Source organism: Hevea brasiliensis, chromosome 6 (assembly GCF_030052815.1).
Source record: "Hevea brasiliensis isolate MT/VB/25A 57/8 chromosome 6, ASM3005281v1, whole genome shotgun sequence".
Taxonomy (NCBI): Eukaryota; Viridiplantae; Streptophyta; class Magnoliopsida; order Malpighiales; family Euphorbiaceae; genus Hevea; species Hevea brasiliensis.
The window spans coordinates 106,609,718-106,624,665 of record NC_079498.1 but is presented as its reverse complement, the minus strand read 5'-3'; the positions used below and the strand labels follow the sequence as shown (position 1 = coordinate 106,624,665).

The following is a 14,948-nucleotide window of genomic DNA, read 5'->3' as shown; positions in this document are numbered from 1 at the left end:
TGTGTATGTGATCAGAGATCACCATGAACATGAACTTTCAGCTATTGGATCAACGGCTGAAAATTCAAAATATTGGTTCTGTTCTGTGAGCATAGTAAGTGCACTGAATCATTTATATTTGAAATTTTGAAGATTCACATCAAATTCACAATTCTTAATCAACCTACGGTGCCTAAACTCACTGTTTCTTGGCATGCCGAGGCTAAAACTGCAGTGGTGGTCCGTGGTGATGCGTATAAATGACTCCTGTCAAATAATAACTCAGATAGAATACATATATATACGAGTTAATGACAGAATAAAAATTTGGAATAGGAATTAGGAGCTGCCTCTACTTTGCTTTGGCTAATAAATTTTTTATGTTCATTGTTTCAATTTGCAAAACCCATTTAAGTTATTATGTTAAAGTTGTTGATTTTGAATTTCTTACCTTTAAAACACATTAAATTAAAATTTTTATTTTAATTTTTTAATATATGTTTTTAAAATAATTTTTGAAATTAATAGCAACTCACACAGTAATATTAAAAAGCGAGGACTCAAACTTACGATATCATGGGATGAACTTAAAACTATAGGAAATATAATATTAATATTCTTAAATTTTACATGGTTATTATAGAATCGCCTACACTGAATCATTCCTCCTTCCTTTCGTGGTCTTTTCAATTCAGCGCCTCGCCCTCTATTTTTCACATTTTCTTCTCAAAAATCAGCAAAACCTCTTCCTCCCTCCATCGTCTCTTCCGCTCTCTCGATTACATCGAATCTTCTCTCTTCTTCTTTCTCCCTCCCTCTCTCTCTCTTTTCTTCTTTCTCTCCACAAGCACCTATATATTGTTCCATGGAGTTGCCTCGTGCTTCGTGCTCTTGATCCTTCTCGCTTTCGAGCCCTAAAACGAAAACCTTTACCCATAACCTAGTAACCCTATCTCAAAGACCCTATTCCCTCTCGCTCTTTTCTCAAGCTTGAGAGGCGGTTTCTACAAAATTGCTGATCAATCAACCATATCTAAGGTAAGGATCGTGCCCTTGTTTTTTCTTCATCTTTTATTTCTTTACTTTTTGCTTACTCATTTAGTTATATTCGAATTTTGGAAGCGAATTAGTTCCGCAATAGTGGTAGGGGTGATATATTGCTGGTTTTTAGTTTCTAATTTAGGGGTTTCAAACGGTTCTGAACGTGGGATTGATAAATTGTAGTTGTTTATTTTGTTACATTAGTTGCACTTTCTTTGAACCAAACTAGGAAAATTTTCATTAAAGCATTTAGTTTAGTGTTTTCCAGTTAGATACTTTCCTTAATGGTTACATGATAATGGGTCTTTCTTAGTTATGCATGATTGTTTTTAGGTATGTATGTATTGTCTGTTGCTGAGGCCATGGTTTCTTGGTTAAGAAGATGTAATCCATTTGTTATGCTGTTCATTTTTTGCTTTTTGTTGGTTGTAGTTGCTGTCACTTTCTTCTTTTTTACTCAGTTGTCATATTCTTGTACTGCAACAGACTTTACTTTGATGTGTATATGTAAGTGCACGTGTAGTTATATAATTTCTAAATATGCCTTCTCTGTGGATCGGTTAGTGAATATGAACGTCTGTTATATTGGTCCCTTTTAACTGATGGAGTTGGGATGTCTCTTGGCATGGAACTTGGTTTCATCTTGTTTCCATTTCTGAGATCTGTTTCTTTTTTAGATGTTAAAACGCACATGCGCCCATATTCTGCGTACTTTAGATATGTAAACTCAACTGAACTCAATGAAGGTTTAATCCCAATCCAATTGGTGTCAGCCATATGGATATTTTCCTTCATTCTGTTTGGTACAGGGCTACATCCATAGAAAGGCTTGGAGCAGTGCATTCATTATATTACTTATATTTATGATAAACAGATTTAGAATGTATTTTTAATGTATGTAGTTTAGGATCCAATCTGTGGTCACTTAGGTTTTGTGAAAAGGTGAATACAAGGATCAGCATTTGCAGCTTGATTTGGATTATGGCATAAGGTAACCCATTAAAGCAAAGAATTGCTAAGAATTGAATAAAAGGCTGCAGGAGGTTCTTACACAACTAATTTCTTTAATTTTTGTGTTTTAGAGAGATGCTTTAAAGATTTGTGCCGAAATTTAGGTTTTAGATTAAGAAGAAAAAATATAAAATCACAGGCTGCTTGTGAGTAGTTGGAGAACAGAGCACTGTGGAAGAATTATAGTGGAAGGGGGAGAATAAGAGATGACGAAGAATTCTATAAATTAAAAGGAAACTCTTTATTGTGCTTTGAGGGAACTGAACCAGTCAAATTCTTATTTGCTTTTCTTAATTCTTTATAATACACTGTTAAAATTGGCTCCCAATCATTGATACTCCTTTTTCTGCTAGGATGAATTAGGATTGATTTGTTAGTCAATGCAGTTGAATGCTTTGATTAGTAATGCTAAAGTGGAGTTGCATATGAGGACTGATATGATAATAAACCAGGTTACAGATAGGGGTGAGCATTATTTGGTTCAAACCGAATTAACCGACCGAATTGACTCAATTTAGAAATTCGGTTCGGTATAATGGGAAATTCGGTAGTTTTAATTTTTGAAAATTTCAGTTTATTCGGTTCGGTTTTGAAGACAAAATATTTCGGAAAACTGAACCAAATAATAAAACACTGTCATTTTATATGTTCAGCCATTCACCTTAAAACTCAAAACCTAATCCTTTCCTTCCATTCGCTACCCAGACCAATCCATCTCTCTCTCTCTCTCTCTCTCTCCCCTATCATTTCCCTTTCTTCTCAATTCTAATTCCCTTCCCACTACCCAGTTCCCAAGAATTCCACCCCAACCGAAATCGTCTATCACTCTAGCCTCACAGCCCTCACTCCATTGCATTGCTACTTTACTCCATTTCTCTAATCTCCATCCGTCTTGTTCCAAGCAGAGCAACCTCTATCGCTACTCTTTCCAGTTCCCACGAATTTCCCTCGCTGCACAGCCATTGATGCTGTTTGGTGGTTGTGGTGGTGGTGGTGTCCTGTTTGTGCCGTCGCCAAAGACTTTGATTCCCTCAATTGTGGGCTCTTCGACTCTTTGTTGAGTGTTCTACTACTATTGGGTGAAGGGTTTGATGCTAATTTTAAAACGATAGGGAATCTATCATCTGAAAAATCAATAAATCAATTTGTTTGTTTTCCCCCCAATGAAACGTCCTTTATATACTCGATGATCCATGGTTTGAGATTGCTTTTTTATATTTTGCTTATACTATCGTTTGATTTGGATTTTTTTGATGAATGTCAAAGAAAATCAACCATATATTTATTGTTCCCGTTTTCCCCCAAGGAATCATCCTTTTTTGCACATAAAGTGCTTGCGCTTATGCCACATTCGAAAACAAGATTGCAATTTTTTTTGCCTTTTTCTGCTAACTTGATTTGGCAATAAATAAAGTGCCATCAAAGTTATCATTGGGCCATTCGTTTGATTTGGATTTGTGGCAAGGCAACTAAATGGAAAGATTAAACTTGAGGAATTCTTGATTGAATTTGTTTGCTGACGGTTAAACTTCTCAATTTAGATTGGTTACTCGGCATGCTTGTTAGTGTATGTTGAAAGGATAGCAATGGAAATTAATTTAATACTTATCAGGTAACAAATTGACTAAATTAAACCGAACCAAATTAGTGTGGTTCAGTTCAGTTCAGTTTCCTTAATTGTTCGGTTCAGTTTGGTTTACAAAAATAAGGATTTTGGTTAATTTGGTTTTAACGGTTCAGTTCGGTTTGAACCGAATGCTCACCCCTGGTTACAGAGGTAGCAAAATGCATTGACAATGGCTACTGCCTATTGTTGCTCCTTATTCTTTTTTATGCTGTAAATCAGGAACCAGCCATATTGATCACCCCCAATACTATCCCCAACTCCCACGCCCTCACCCCCTTCTTGCCAGTCAAGAAAAAAAAAAAAATGAGGCATGTAGTTGGCATTGTACTATTGGTAAATCAGAACTCTTACTCTTATGGAATTTTTGTGATTATGTTTAATACAAAATTCAGATAAAACAATTATAAACAGCAATTGCTGAGTATTAGCAATTAATTATTTTATTTCTTTCCAGCTCCTGCTGCGTTGGTCCATCTCATTATTTGAATGGAATGCTTGTAGGTTAGAGGGTGCTGCTGTTGTCAAGATGAGTTTGCAACAGGCTGCACAGCCCAAAGCTTATGCTAATGGATTTGGTCGTCGAAGAGCTGAAAGGGAAGGCGGGGCAAGATTGGAGAATAAGCTGCAATCTGGAAAATCAAGTGCGAATAGATCAAGTAGTTAAGATCAGATTTTGTACAAATTGTCATCAACTCTACATTAAATTCTTCCCTCCTAAAATTTTTTTGTTGGTGCAGTGGTTGGTACCAAAGTTGGAATTTATGAGAGTCCTTCTCGTGATCGGCTGGTATATTTGTCAACATGTCTTATCGGGCACCCTGTGGAAGTTCACCTGAAAAATGGATCCATATATTCTGGGACATGTTATACAACAAATGTTGAAAAGGAATTTGGTATGTTCATTTTTTTTTCTGTTGTTGAAAAGATGGTACATTTGTTCTTAAGCCCCATTTGGCATCGAGGTTCAGGGGTCATAAAAGCTCTTTTCAGAAAAGCACCATTTTTAGATGCTGTTGTAAAAAGCTATTTTGTTATATTAGTTTTCTTATGACTAAAATATGTTAAATTTAATTTAAAATCAAATTTTAATACTCTTTAACTATATATTTAAGAAGGTTTTTTTCTCAACAACAGCTCTAGAGTTGTGAATTGATTTAATTCTAAACATTCTGTAGAAGATGTGTAATTCTGTCTTTAGTCAGTTTCTTTCTGAACATCCACTTGCTTGTCTTTTCAGCAATTATTCTGAAAATGGCTCGCTTGACAAAGGATGTTTCTTTTCGAGGGCAGAAGGCAGAAACCCTTAGCAGGGCTCCTTCAAAGACTTTAATTATACCTGGCAAAGAAGTTGTACAAGTGATAGCAAAGGTTCTGCCACATTTTCTTTTCTGCAATTCTGCAGTTACATATTTGGTATCTTCTGGTTGAAGCTGATTCCAAGTTATGGATGTAGATTTAGAATTTTTTTTTCCTTGGGGGGGAGGGGGTGTTATTTAGTTGCATCATACCATGCACACATTTATCTCTTGCTATTTGATAATCAGTGATTTAATCAATGGTGTCAGGATGTGTCTATAACCATGGATAGGATGAACCATGAGCTCCAGTGTGAAAAGCAGCAGGAGCTTATGATAGACTCCTTTATATCACAATCTCGTCACACTGAAGTGGAGAGAGAGCTGGAACCATGGGTACCTGATGAAGATGACCCACAATGCCCTGAATTAGAGAATATATTCAATGGCTCTCGGAATAGGTAAGTATAGTAATTTTTTATATCACCATATTCTCTAATTTTTAATAGCCCTATATTCTCTTGGTAATTTTTGTACTGTTTTGAATACTTCTCTGCTTGAGATGGATCACAACTGAAATACTTTTTCCCTTTGCTTTCAGCTGCCTGTAGTTTTGTGATCATTTTCTTCTGTTTTTTCCCTATTTGCCATTAACCGGAATTATAGTATTTATCTGGAATTATTTAATGAGATATTATAGAAATACAATCTTGGAAGGATGACTATAAAGGATATCTGTTGCTTAACAGTGGTTAAGTTTCCCAGTATATATATAATTTTTAGCTTGCTGTATTTTATTGATAGCCAAATATATATATTTGAATGCTTTCAAGCTATGTGGTGAAACCAATGTCATAGGCATTGAGTGTTGGTACACTGACCAAAAGCACGAGTTGTATCTTTATATTTCGAGTGCAAGAAGCTAGAAGGAAATGGTGATTAAGGAATAAGGAGAAGCTGTAATCATTCATATTAGTAAGTGTTTTAAATGGGAGCTTTTAGGAGTTAGAACCAACCTTCCCCCTTCCTAACCATTCTGTTAATTAAAATCAATTTGTATGTATTTGTTTTGTATTCCTTTTTGTGATATTAATCTCTTAATAGTTAACACTCCATGTGATATTTTATTGATATGATAGTTATGGATTATTTTTTTTAAGTAGGGGCTGGGATCAATTTGAAACAAATGAGATGCTATTTGGAGTAAAAAGCACCTTTGATGAAGAACTTTATACTACAAAGCTGGAGAGGGGTCCTCAGATGAGAGAGTTGGAGAAGGAAGCTATGAGAATAGCAAGAGAAATTGAGGGTGAGGATACACAAGACCTTCATTTAGCTGAGGTGAGGTTATTTCCTTTTCAAAGACAATCTTTTTATGGTTTATTAATTTGTGGAATTTTCTTATGTCTTTGTTTTTAATTTGTTCAACAGGAAAGAGGGATCCAACTTTATGAAAATTTTGATATTGATGAAGAGACCAGATTTTCATCTGTATATAGAGGTATAGTGATTGACGATAGTGGATATGATGAAACTGAGGACATGATGTTGGATTCCCGCAATAGTGAAACCTTTGGAGGTACATCTGCGCCTTCTACTATGAAGTCTGCAGATTTGACCGATGGGAAGAGTAATGGAGGAGCTCGAGTTTTATCAAGTTCTTCTTTGGTAGGTCCTTTCCCTTATCCTCTATTTGTTGAATTCAAGTGAAAGATTTTGGCAGCAAAAATTTGTGTTTGTTTATGATCAATCATGCTTACTGTTAATAATCATGACTCGTGAAGTTCTATTTATGATTTTTATTACTTCTTCACTTGCACCTCAGTTTCAAATCAAAGTTGCTATGAACCTTTTATTTTAAGCATTGTACATGTATGAATTGTTTGGAGAAGCCAAGATAAGTCATGGAGCACAGAAAGTACCTTGATCACCTAGCCTAGAAGAGGTGAATGGAGAGTAAGTATCAGTAATGGAGGTTTTTACATCACCACACTTATCCTTCTTGAACTCAAAATTCCTTAAAGTAATTGGTGGTTTAAAGATATAATTTTTAGCCAATTCTTGCCTTACTTTTTTAAAGAGGCAAATTAGATCAAGGGTATTATTGTCATTTACTAATATTGATATTTCACTTTCCTTTCTTTTTATCTTCTTTTATCTTCCATCCATTTACAAATTCAAAATAAACAGGAGGGTAAGCTCTTTAGTCAATTTAATTACCAAAAAGATCACCACACTTATATACTTAAGATCTATACTGCACTGTATGGTTATATACTTATATTATAATGGGTCCTTATGATAAGTTCTTAATGACCCTTTACATATTCCAATGGCAATATTGATGTGTTTCAGATAATTGCCAAATTTTCTCCCTGGCTCTTTATAGATTTTTAAATGCATCATTAAACTTTTTCTTAATGTAGTTCATTTATTCTTTTTTCTAGTGATTTTTTTGAGTTGTATTGGCACCTGAGCAATAATTTTGTCTCTTTTTACACAGGATGAGGCACAGTGTTCTCATTCAAGTACGGGTGCAGATCATCATTCAGGTTCTTATGAGCATGCTAGACAGCTGGCATCTGAGCCACCTTCTAAAAGTTTGTCCACTTCAGAGAGTGAGAGCAGGTTTGCTTGATATTTGCTTATCGGTGGATTAATTATTTCTGTGCATGATTATAACAACTATTGCTAGTTATTCCGTGAGAATGGGTTGTAAGAATGTACATTTATTTGTTAACTTTTTGGTGGTGTTCCTGAATTTCTTACATGTTAATTATAGGATCCAAGAGAACTATTGTGGTGAACAGGGAGCAAATGACCGCATGGAGGAGTGTGTAGAAGAGCAAACTGTAAGTCAAAACTCTTATACCCATGAACATTTTTTGGACGAAACTTTAAGGAGCCTCATGCATCACTTTTGGTTGTGTTGTTCCTAACATTGAATTTTTTTTTTTAATAATTTGTGATCACTTCAAATACAGCAGGTTGAAGATGCTCATTTGCCAACTTGTGAGGGTGAGTGAATTATTCTGCAATGCTTTTATTTTAACCGATCCATTGAAGTTGAAGAATCATGCGCATGACACAAGAAATACACCGAAATGTCACCTACCTTGCAATTTTTTACATAGAAGAGCAGGATGCTCGCATCAGTATTACTTATAATGCACAGCGAGCTTCTTCCATTTTTGGAAATAATTATCTAATGTTTTATTTAATTATTTCCCATAGATTCTCTGTCATCATTGAATGAAAAGAAAGATGACTCTGATAAAGGGGTACTATCCCCTAATGCAACTGCCTATGCTCCTTCATCCAATGTTTCTTCAAAAAGTTACGAAAAGACAAGTTCTTCTGTTGCACTTTTAGAAGGTGCACCATCTGTCAAAGGAGTTGGAGAAGCACAACATTTAAATTCTCGTGGACGACCTGTCAGTTCTACATCTTCACATTCTGATTGTGTAGGCACTGTCTCAGTTACCAATGGCCGCGGTTTATCACCAAGCTCATCAGTTGGTTCATTATCATCAGAGAAGTCAACACTGAATCCCCATGCTAAGGTGTGATAGATTTGAGGTCTATTTTTTTGCATTTTGTAGTGGTGACATAAACAGAGTATGTAGAAGACTACACAATACTTTTTGAATATGATCTGCTATATCAGGCATCTTTCTCATATAAGCTAAATTTAACCTTTCTTTTCTTTTCTTTTTCTTTTATTTAAATATGCTTACAGGAATTCAAACTAAATCCCAATGCCAAGAGTTTCACCCCTTCTCAAACTCCTGTTAGGCCTCTTTCTCCAGATGGTTCCCTTTATTTTCAACCTAACATTCCTAGTCTGCCACATATGCATGGTGTGCCTATGGGAATTGGAGTAAGCATTAAAATACAACTTTATTTCTAGTTTATTTCCCACTTCATATTTATTAGGAATACAACAACTGAAATTCATGGTGATCCTTGCTTTTTCTTTATTCCCCACCCATTCAGTTGTAAGTCTTCGGGTGCAACAGTACATTGTCCTTTGTATTCACTCTTTACCATTGGAGTGAACTTTAATGTTGGTGACAACTCTGAGGTTATTTCTTTCTGTTTGGCTTATGTCTATTGGATTTATGCTTACTAATTTCATGACCTTAACTTAGATGAATGTAGGCTTACACTATTTGTTGGGCATTAGTCTTCTGTGAAGTTGAATATGATTCCTTAAAAGTGAGAGGTCTTTCATGTTGCTTTTATGATCAGATAGGTTGATTAAAGGTATTTATTAATTATTTTATCACTTTTCATCCCAGACATTTTCTAAACTTATATCTTCCTCATTCTCTCCTGAGAGATATTGAACCATATAGCCTGGCTGTTGGGAGTACTGATTCAGAAACTTTTTATGGGATTTGATAATTGGAATAAATGCATGATCGCTGCGACACTAAAATTTCATTATTTCTTGTGAAATTTGATGCTGTGTGAAAACCATCTTTTGAATCTTTAGGAGTTCTTTAAGTGGTATTTCTTCTTTCATAACTCTCTGAATATAAAGATTCAAACTTCTAATTGGGGATTGCTTTCCTAGATTGATGGGTAAAAACATAAATATTTTTAAATCCAGTAGGAAGTTTGGTTGTGTACAATAATTTGGGCCCTTGTTTCAGTCCCATTTGTTGTGCACATGCTATAACATTAACAGTTTCCTACAGCTAATATTGGCCCATTCTTTCCTCCACAAACTCAAATAGAGACTTTCAACTTGAGATTGAGTAGGGATCAGAGTCGTGGGAGACCACTACATATGAACTTAAGCAATATGGCCCATTTCGTCATAGCAAGTTTTTTATATTTATTTTTTACTTGTGTTTTGCGTTCTGCCATCAGAACCATTATCCCAGATTCTCATTGTTTTGTAATAACTTTGGGTGGTTAACTTCACAAGTGCTTTGGTGAACGATGTTATGTGCATTTAGTAGACGGGAGAATGTCCTCTTAAGATATAGTAGAGGTTGTTATTGCAGACTTCTTTGAGTTCAATTTGGCCTGTTACAACTGTGGCTAATTTCGAGAATTTTGCAGATCGGACCATCATTTACTGGCCATCAGCCGGTTATATTTAATCCACAGGTTGCATCATTGCAAACACCACAAGCATATTTTCATCCAGGTGGACCTGAGGTGCGAGCGATATTACTTGAAACTTGTATTGGAGGCCATGTTGGAATTTTCTTGGTCATGTCATCTAAATATACTGATTTGACATATTCATTTGATTGCAGTATGGACAGAATATGCTTGTTGGCCACCCTAGGCAAGTCTTGTACATGCCAAGTTACCAACCTGTGAGCGATTCTGATCTCTTTCTTTTAATTGAGGATGTATTTTGCATTGTATCTCTCAAAATTTGCGAGGACAAAAATAGGCTTGTCTCATTCAACATGTAACCTGATGTAATTTTGTGGTTGTGAATTTGAGAAATATCTGTTTTAATTATACCTATCATCATATTATGCTATATTATCTAATTAATGACTATTAGTGAAGGATGGATACATATATATGTATACATGTATGTAGAGGGGTGGAGAATATTTTTATTTTCTTAAACACAACATAAAACTGTAGTCTACATGAATTTGAGGAATTGGGACTAAAATCATGCCCCTCGGAACGGTTTATTTTGTTTTGATGCAGGAAATGCCATATAAGGGACGAGAGTTTTAGTCATCTGACAATATTCTTGGCAGTTCCATTCTGCTCGCAAGGAATAAACTTCTGGGAGGCTGCTTGGAACAATTTTCCGGGGACCCAAGCCTGGCAGTCCATGAAGATCTATAGTTTTGACCCCTATTTGTGCCAGGAGAAGTTGACTAATTCTGGGATATGATTTTTAGTTTCCTGTATGCTTCATTTATACTATGAATGACTGGCTTTCTCAAATTTCTTTCAACTAGTATTTTAACAGTGGCTGCTTATTTTGATATGGTAGTTTTTGGATCAAATTTAGGTGTAGATGTTTGCTTGCTGCCCGACAGTTTCCTCCAATGTTTCCCTTTTTTTTTTTTTTTTTTTTTATCATGTCCCTGGATCGAACTCTGCATCTCAAGCGTTGACATCACACTGGATATTTGGGATATGTATTGAGTTTTATTTTCCTTAAAAAGAAAAAAAATCGAATTCTGCCTTGTAACGTAATGGGTGTAGATGAACATAAAAATTTGGTCGAGTTTCTATTAGTAAGTTTTAATTCAACTATATTGGAGTCGGTCATCTAAGTGATATTAATGTTATAGTTGTTGATTGAGAACTAGTTAGAACTTTTGAATTTCATGTAATGTATAGCATAATTTAATTTTCTGACCGTTGTAGAGCAATTTAATGCGTATTTCAGTGCACTCTTAAAAATAACTTATTGCCTGAAGAATGTCACGATCTAACCTATGGATCGGATCGGTATTAGGACCTGAGTCGGTATAAAGTTTCGAGGTCCGTATTAATTCTTCTTGTTCTCAAATCTATGATCAGGCTCACTATTTAAAATAAATATACATATAAAATAATTTAAATTAAACTATTATAATTTTATTTTGGATTAATTTTACCCCAGCAATTATTTGAAATTAAAATTAGGAGAGTCCAGCTCAATCTTGTTACATCATTTACAAACTATTCAAAACTCATAAAAATTTTTCATTTGTTAATACAAAAACTTAAATTCATGCAGTCCTTGACAGGATAAATGCTACTATTAGTATATGCGGAGTTCTAAATTACGAATTTAGATAATAATAATACAGTTAAGAAGTTTTTATTTTCATAACTTGCGAGGAAAGGAATAGGTTATTCTGAAAAATGTCTTCTCCTGTAGCCTGGAAAAATATGGTGAACAAGAGTGAGCGTTCGACTCAGAGAGTAAATATCAATTTTAACCATAATTTTTATAACTATCTAAAGCTAATGCACCCTGCAGAGTGAAATGTAGCATCGTCAATATTTTCATGTCATAACAGCAAAAAGGTAATCTGGAGCACTCACACACCTGATAAGGTCAAACAATATATATATATATATGGGAGCTGATCCCTTATACAGCCCTCTTAATCCAACTTGTGCTAGCGAAGAACTCAAGCCGGACTTTCGCTTAATAAACCAAATCGGGGTCCCAACGAAGAACTCAAGCCGTGTCTACCCCGAAAGATCGGGTCCCAGCGAAGATCTCAAGCCGTGTCTACCCGTCCTGTCCATAACCAACACCATACCATTCGCACGTCAACTCACGCACACTGCTTCAAATTACCATAACAACATCCATGGCACTTTAATAGTTGTGAATGCAACATAAAACGTGCCTAGAGTTTAACTATATAGATATATACATATAAGTGATGCATGGGCATACTTGAACATATAATAATATCGAAATTACAATTAAAATTTAATATTTTACTCACAGTACACCGAGGACTATTGTGGCTGCTGAATGGAGAAAAATAGCTGACATCGATCACCTAAATAATTAAATTATAAATTTATTAGTACTAAGTCAAAATAAAACTCTAAAGAGACAATAGACAGCCTAATTCATGCCGAAAATCCGGCAGAGTTTTCCCTATACCTAGAACCTACCCAACCTGTAAAAAGCTTCAAAATACACTTTTATATCTGCCAATCACACAATCACAACTCAATCATATCACAAGACCCCTACTGGGCCCACCCAAACAGTTAACAATCCACAATTTGAAAAATTACAATTTAGCCTCCATAACTAGTCCTTTTGCAAAAACTATCCAAACGAGCTCTAAAAATTTTAAAATTTTGCCCTGCGGTCCTTAATAATATTATAAGGCTATTGCAAAAGGAATTATAATTTTCTGATCATCCACGAATATTTTATGAATTTTATTCTAAATCGATATTTGCCGAAAATGAGCAACTTGGAGTTCGGGTTTACCTATGCCAATTCTGACACCTGGAACGCATCCAGAACATCTGAAAATGCTATGATTGACTATAATATTGATCACGTTCTGAGACAGGCTGCCGGGCAGCCGGATCTGGCTGAAAATGCAGTCCCGGCGTCGGTGAGTCATCCTCGATCCGATCGCACCTAAATAAAGTCCAAATTTTGTTAATAATTATTCTAAAATTATTTTTAAATTTTGAGAATCAAAAAAGTTCGAAAATCTCACCAAGTAATCTGGACCGTCTGATTATCGCCTTTTTCAAATGGTGTCCAATCGGAGCGGAACCAGTACTATCTCGAATATCTCATCGTCCTGAGTCCATCGGTGGCCTCGGATTTTTGATTCGATAGTCGGATCGCCGGAAAAGTGACTGGAAACAAAGAAACCCATATGATTTTCTTTCAAATTTCCATTGCCGATTCTCTTTCTTTCGACCACCAAACGGGATGCCACTGGTCTCATCTGAAAGTTCATCATCTTGGGAGTCCGTGGCACTTGAAATCACCTGGAATGGTCGCCGGAGTAGGTCAGGACGACACCGTAAAGTCGGGCCCCTGTCGCGCGCGCTCTCTCTCTCTCTCCTCTCTTTCCTCTCTCCTTCTCTCTCTTTTCTGCTGCCGCCATCTGGTGGTTGTTCCGACACGGGAGAAGGCTGACTCGCCAAGACCGATGCCGTCTTGACCAGGAAGGAAATGGGGGCAAGAGAGTAGAGTCGGGGAGAGAGAGTGTGTGTGGGGGGGCTGCTGCATTTTAAATTTCTGAATTTTTTTATTAAACTTCTAATTACACTATTAGTCCTCCAACTTTTTAGGAGTTTACAATTAGATCCAATTTTATTTTATTATGTTAAAATTTAATAAAATTCTAGTAATGATAAAAATAAATATAGTATAGAAAAATTTAATTATTTTATTCTCACTTACTAAATTAACTTTAATTAATTAATTTATTATTATTATCTTCCTTTATTTTAAAATCAGTTCAGATAAATCCTATGATATTAATAACATAATATTTTTATTTTATTTTATTTATAATTTAAAAATTTTTGGGTTGTTATAAAGAAGATCCGACGGTAGCCTTGAAAAGGGGGAAAAGAAGAAAAACAAGAGAGTGAAAGAAGAAAAGTGAAAAAGAGACTTGACTTTGTTGAATCGTTACATTAAGTTTCCAAGAGATAAACAGAGGGTTTCACTTTCCCATTTTTCCTTTGTGAATCCAATTAAGGAATCGTTGCTTGCTTGCACCCCCAGCATTTCATTACCAATTTTCTTTTTTTAATTTATTTTATTTTTATTAATTTAAAATTTAATAATTTTGAAGATGATTTCGATATCTAATAGTTTTTTTTGAAGATGATTTCAATATTAAAATAAAATTAAATTCTTTTATTAAAAAAAGTAACTTTAAAATTAGGATATTGCCTTAAAAGAGAGATCTTAATGGATTTTTTCTTTTCTTCAAATGGAAGTAAAATAACAATTTTTTTTTTTATTTTACCCACAATGAATAAGTTAAAATTTGATGCATTGATATCATTCTTTACCCTTATTAAAGCCAATAACAATAAGTTCTCTCAAAAGTGAAGCCTCAACACAAGAAAATGACAATAATGTAATGTTCTCCTTTCTTCATTTATAACTATTTAATTTACCTACCTCTAAGGTTAAATCATAATTATTAATAAATTTACATTATTTCAATTTAATTAATTTCTAATATTAAATATTTTTTTAATATTTTAAGTATATTTTAAATTTTAATTTTTTTTTTCAATGATTGATTAAAAAAATTGAATAAAGAGCTAAATGAAACAACCAGTGAATCAAATGTGAAGAATTAATTAATTTGATTTTTAAATAATACAACATACTGATTTAATATTAGAATTTAATTTTATGAATGAAATATTTTATTGTTGATTGATTGGAATGTTGAAATATAAAATTCTTATTCTAAAATATTGAAGAATAAAAAAAGACTAATGACCTATCAATGCTTTACCCATTTCAGACGCAAAGGAAATAGAACAAA

At 34.5% G+C, this 14,948-nt stretch overlaps 1 protein-coding gene across 8 annotated transcripts; it reads left to right on the top strand.

Moving 5' to 3' along the window:
- Positions 1–679: 679 nt before the first annotated feature.
- LOC110635757 (polyadenylate-binding protein-interacting protein 3) lies at positions 680–10,959 on the top strand. Of its 8 annotated transcripts, none has more exons than XM_058149092.1 (15): positions 680–1,017; positions 4,160–4,314; positions 4,396–4,551; positions 4,896–5,026; positions 5,224–5,414; positions 6,114–6,294; positions 6,385–6,621; positions 7,457–7,581; positions 7,736–7,805; positions 7,938–7,971; positions 8,188–8,516; positions 8,693–8,833; positions 10,027–10,125; positions 10,227–10,289; positions 10,642–10,959. In XM_058149092.1, the coding sequence occupies exons 2-15, from the start codon at positions 4,185–4,187 to the stop codon at positions 10,669–10,671; spliced, it is 1,917 nt and encodes a 638-aa protein (XP_058005075.1). In that variant the 5' UTR covers positions 680–1,017; positions 4,160–4,184; the 3' UTR covers positions 10,672–10,959. The 8 variants fall into 8 exon arrangements, with proteins under 8 accessions (XP_058005075.1, XP_058005073.1, XP_058005080.1 ...); XM_058149090.1 differs by having other exon boundaries at positions 4,160–4,317; XM_058149095.1 differs by having other exon boundaries at positions 681–1,017; positions 4,160–4,299.
- The last annotated feature ends 3,989 nt before the right edge of the window (positions 10,960–14,948 follow it).

Coding starts and splice junctions, on each gene's coding strand:
- LOC110635757 (XM_058149090.1), top strand. CDS start 4,185: ATGAGTTTGCAACAGGCTGCACAGCCCAAAGCTTATGCTAATGGATTT. Junction 7,806..7,937: donor AGTGTGTAGAAGAGCAAACT/GTAAGTCAAAAC, acceptor CTTCAAATACAG/CAGGTTGAAGATGCTCATTT. Junction 10,126..10,226: donor TTCATCCAGGTGGACCTGAG/GTGCGAGCGATA, acceptor ATTTGATTGCAG/TATGGACAGAATATGCTTGT.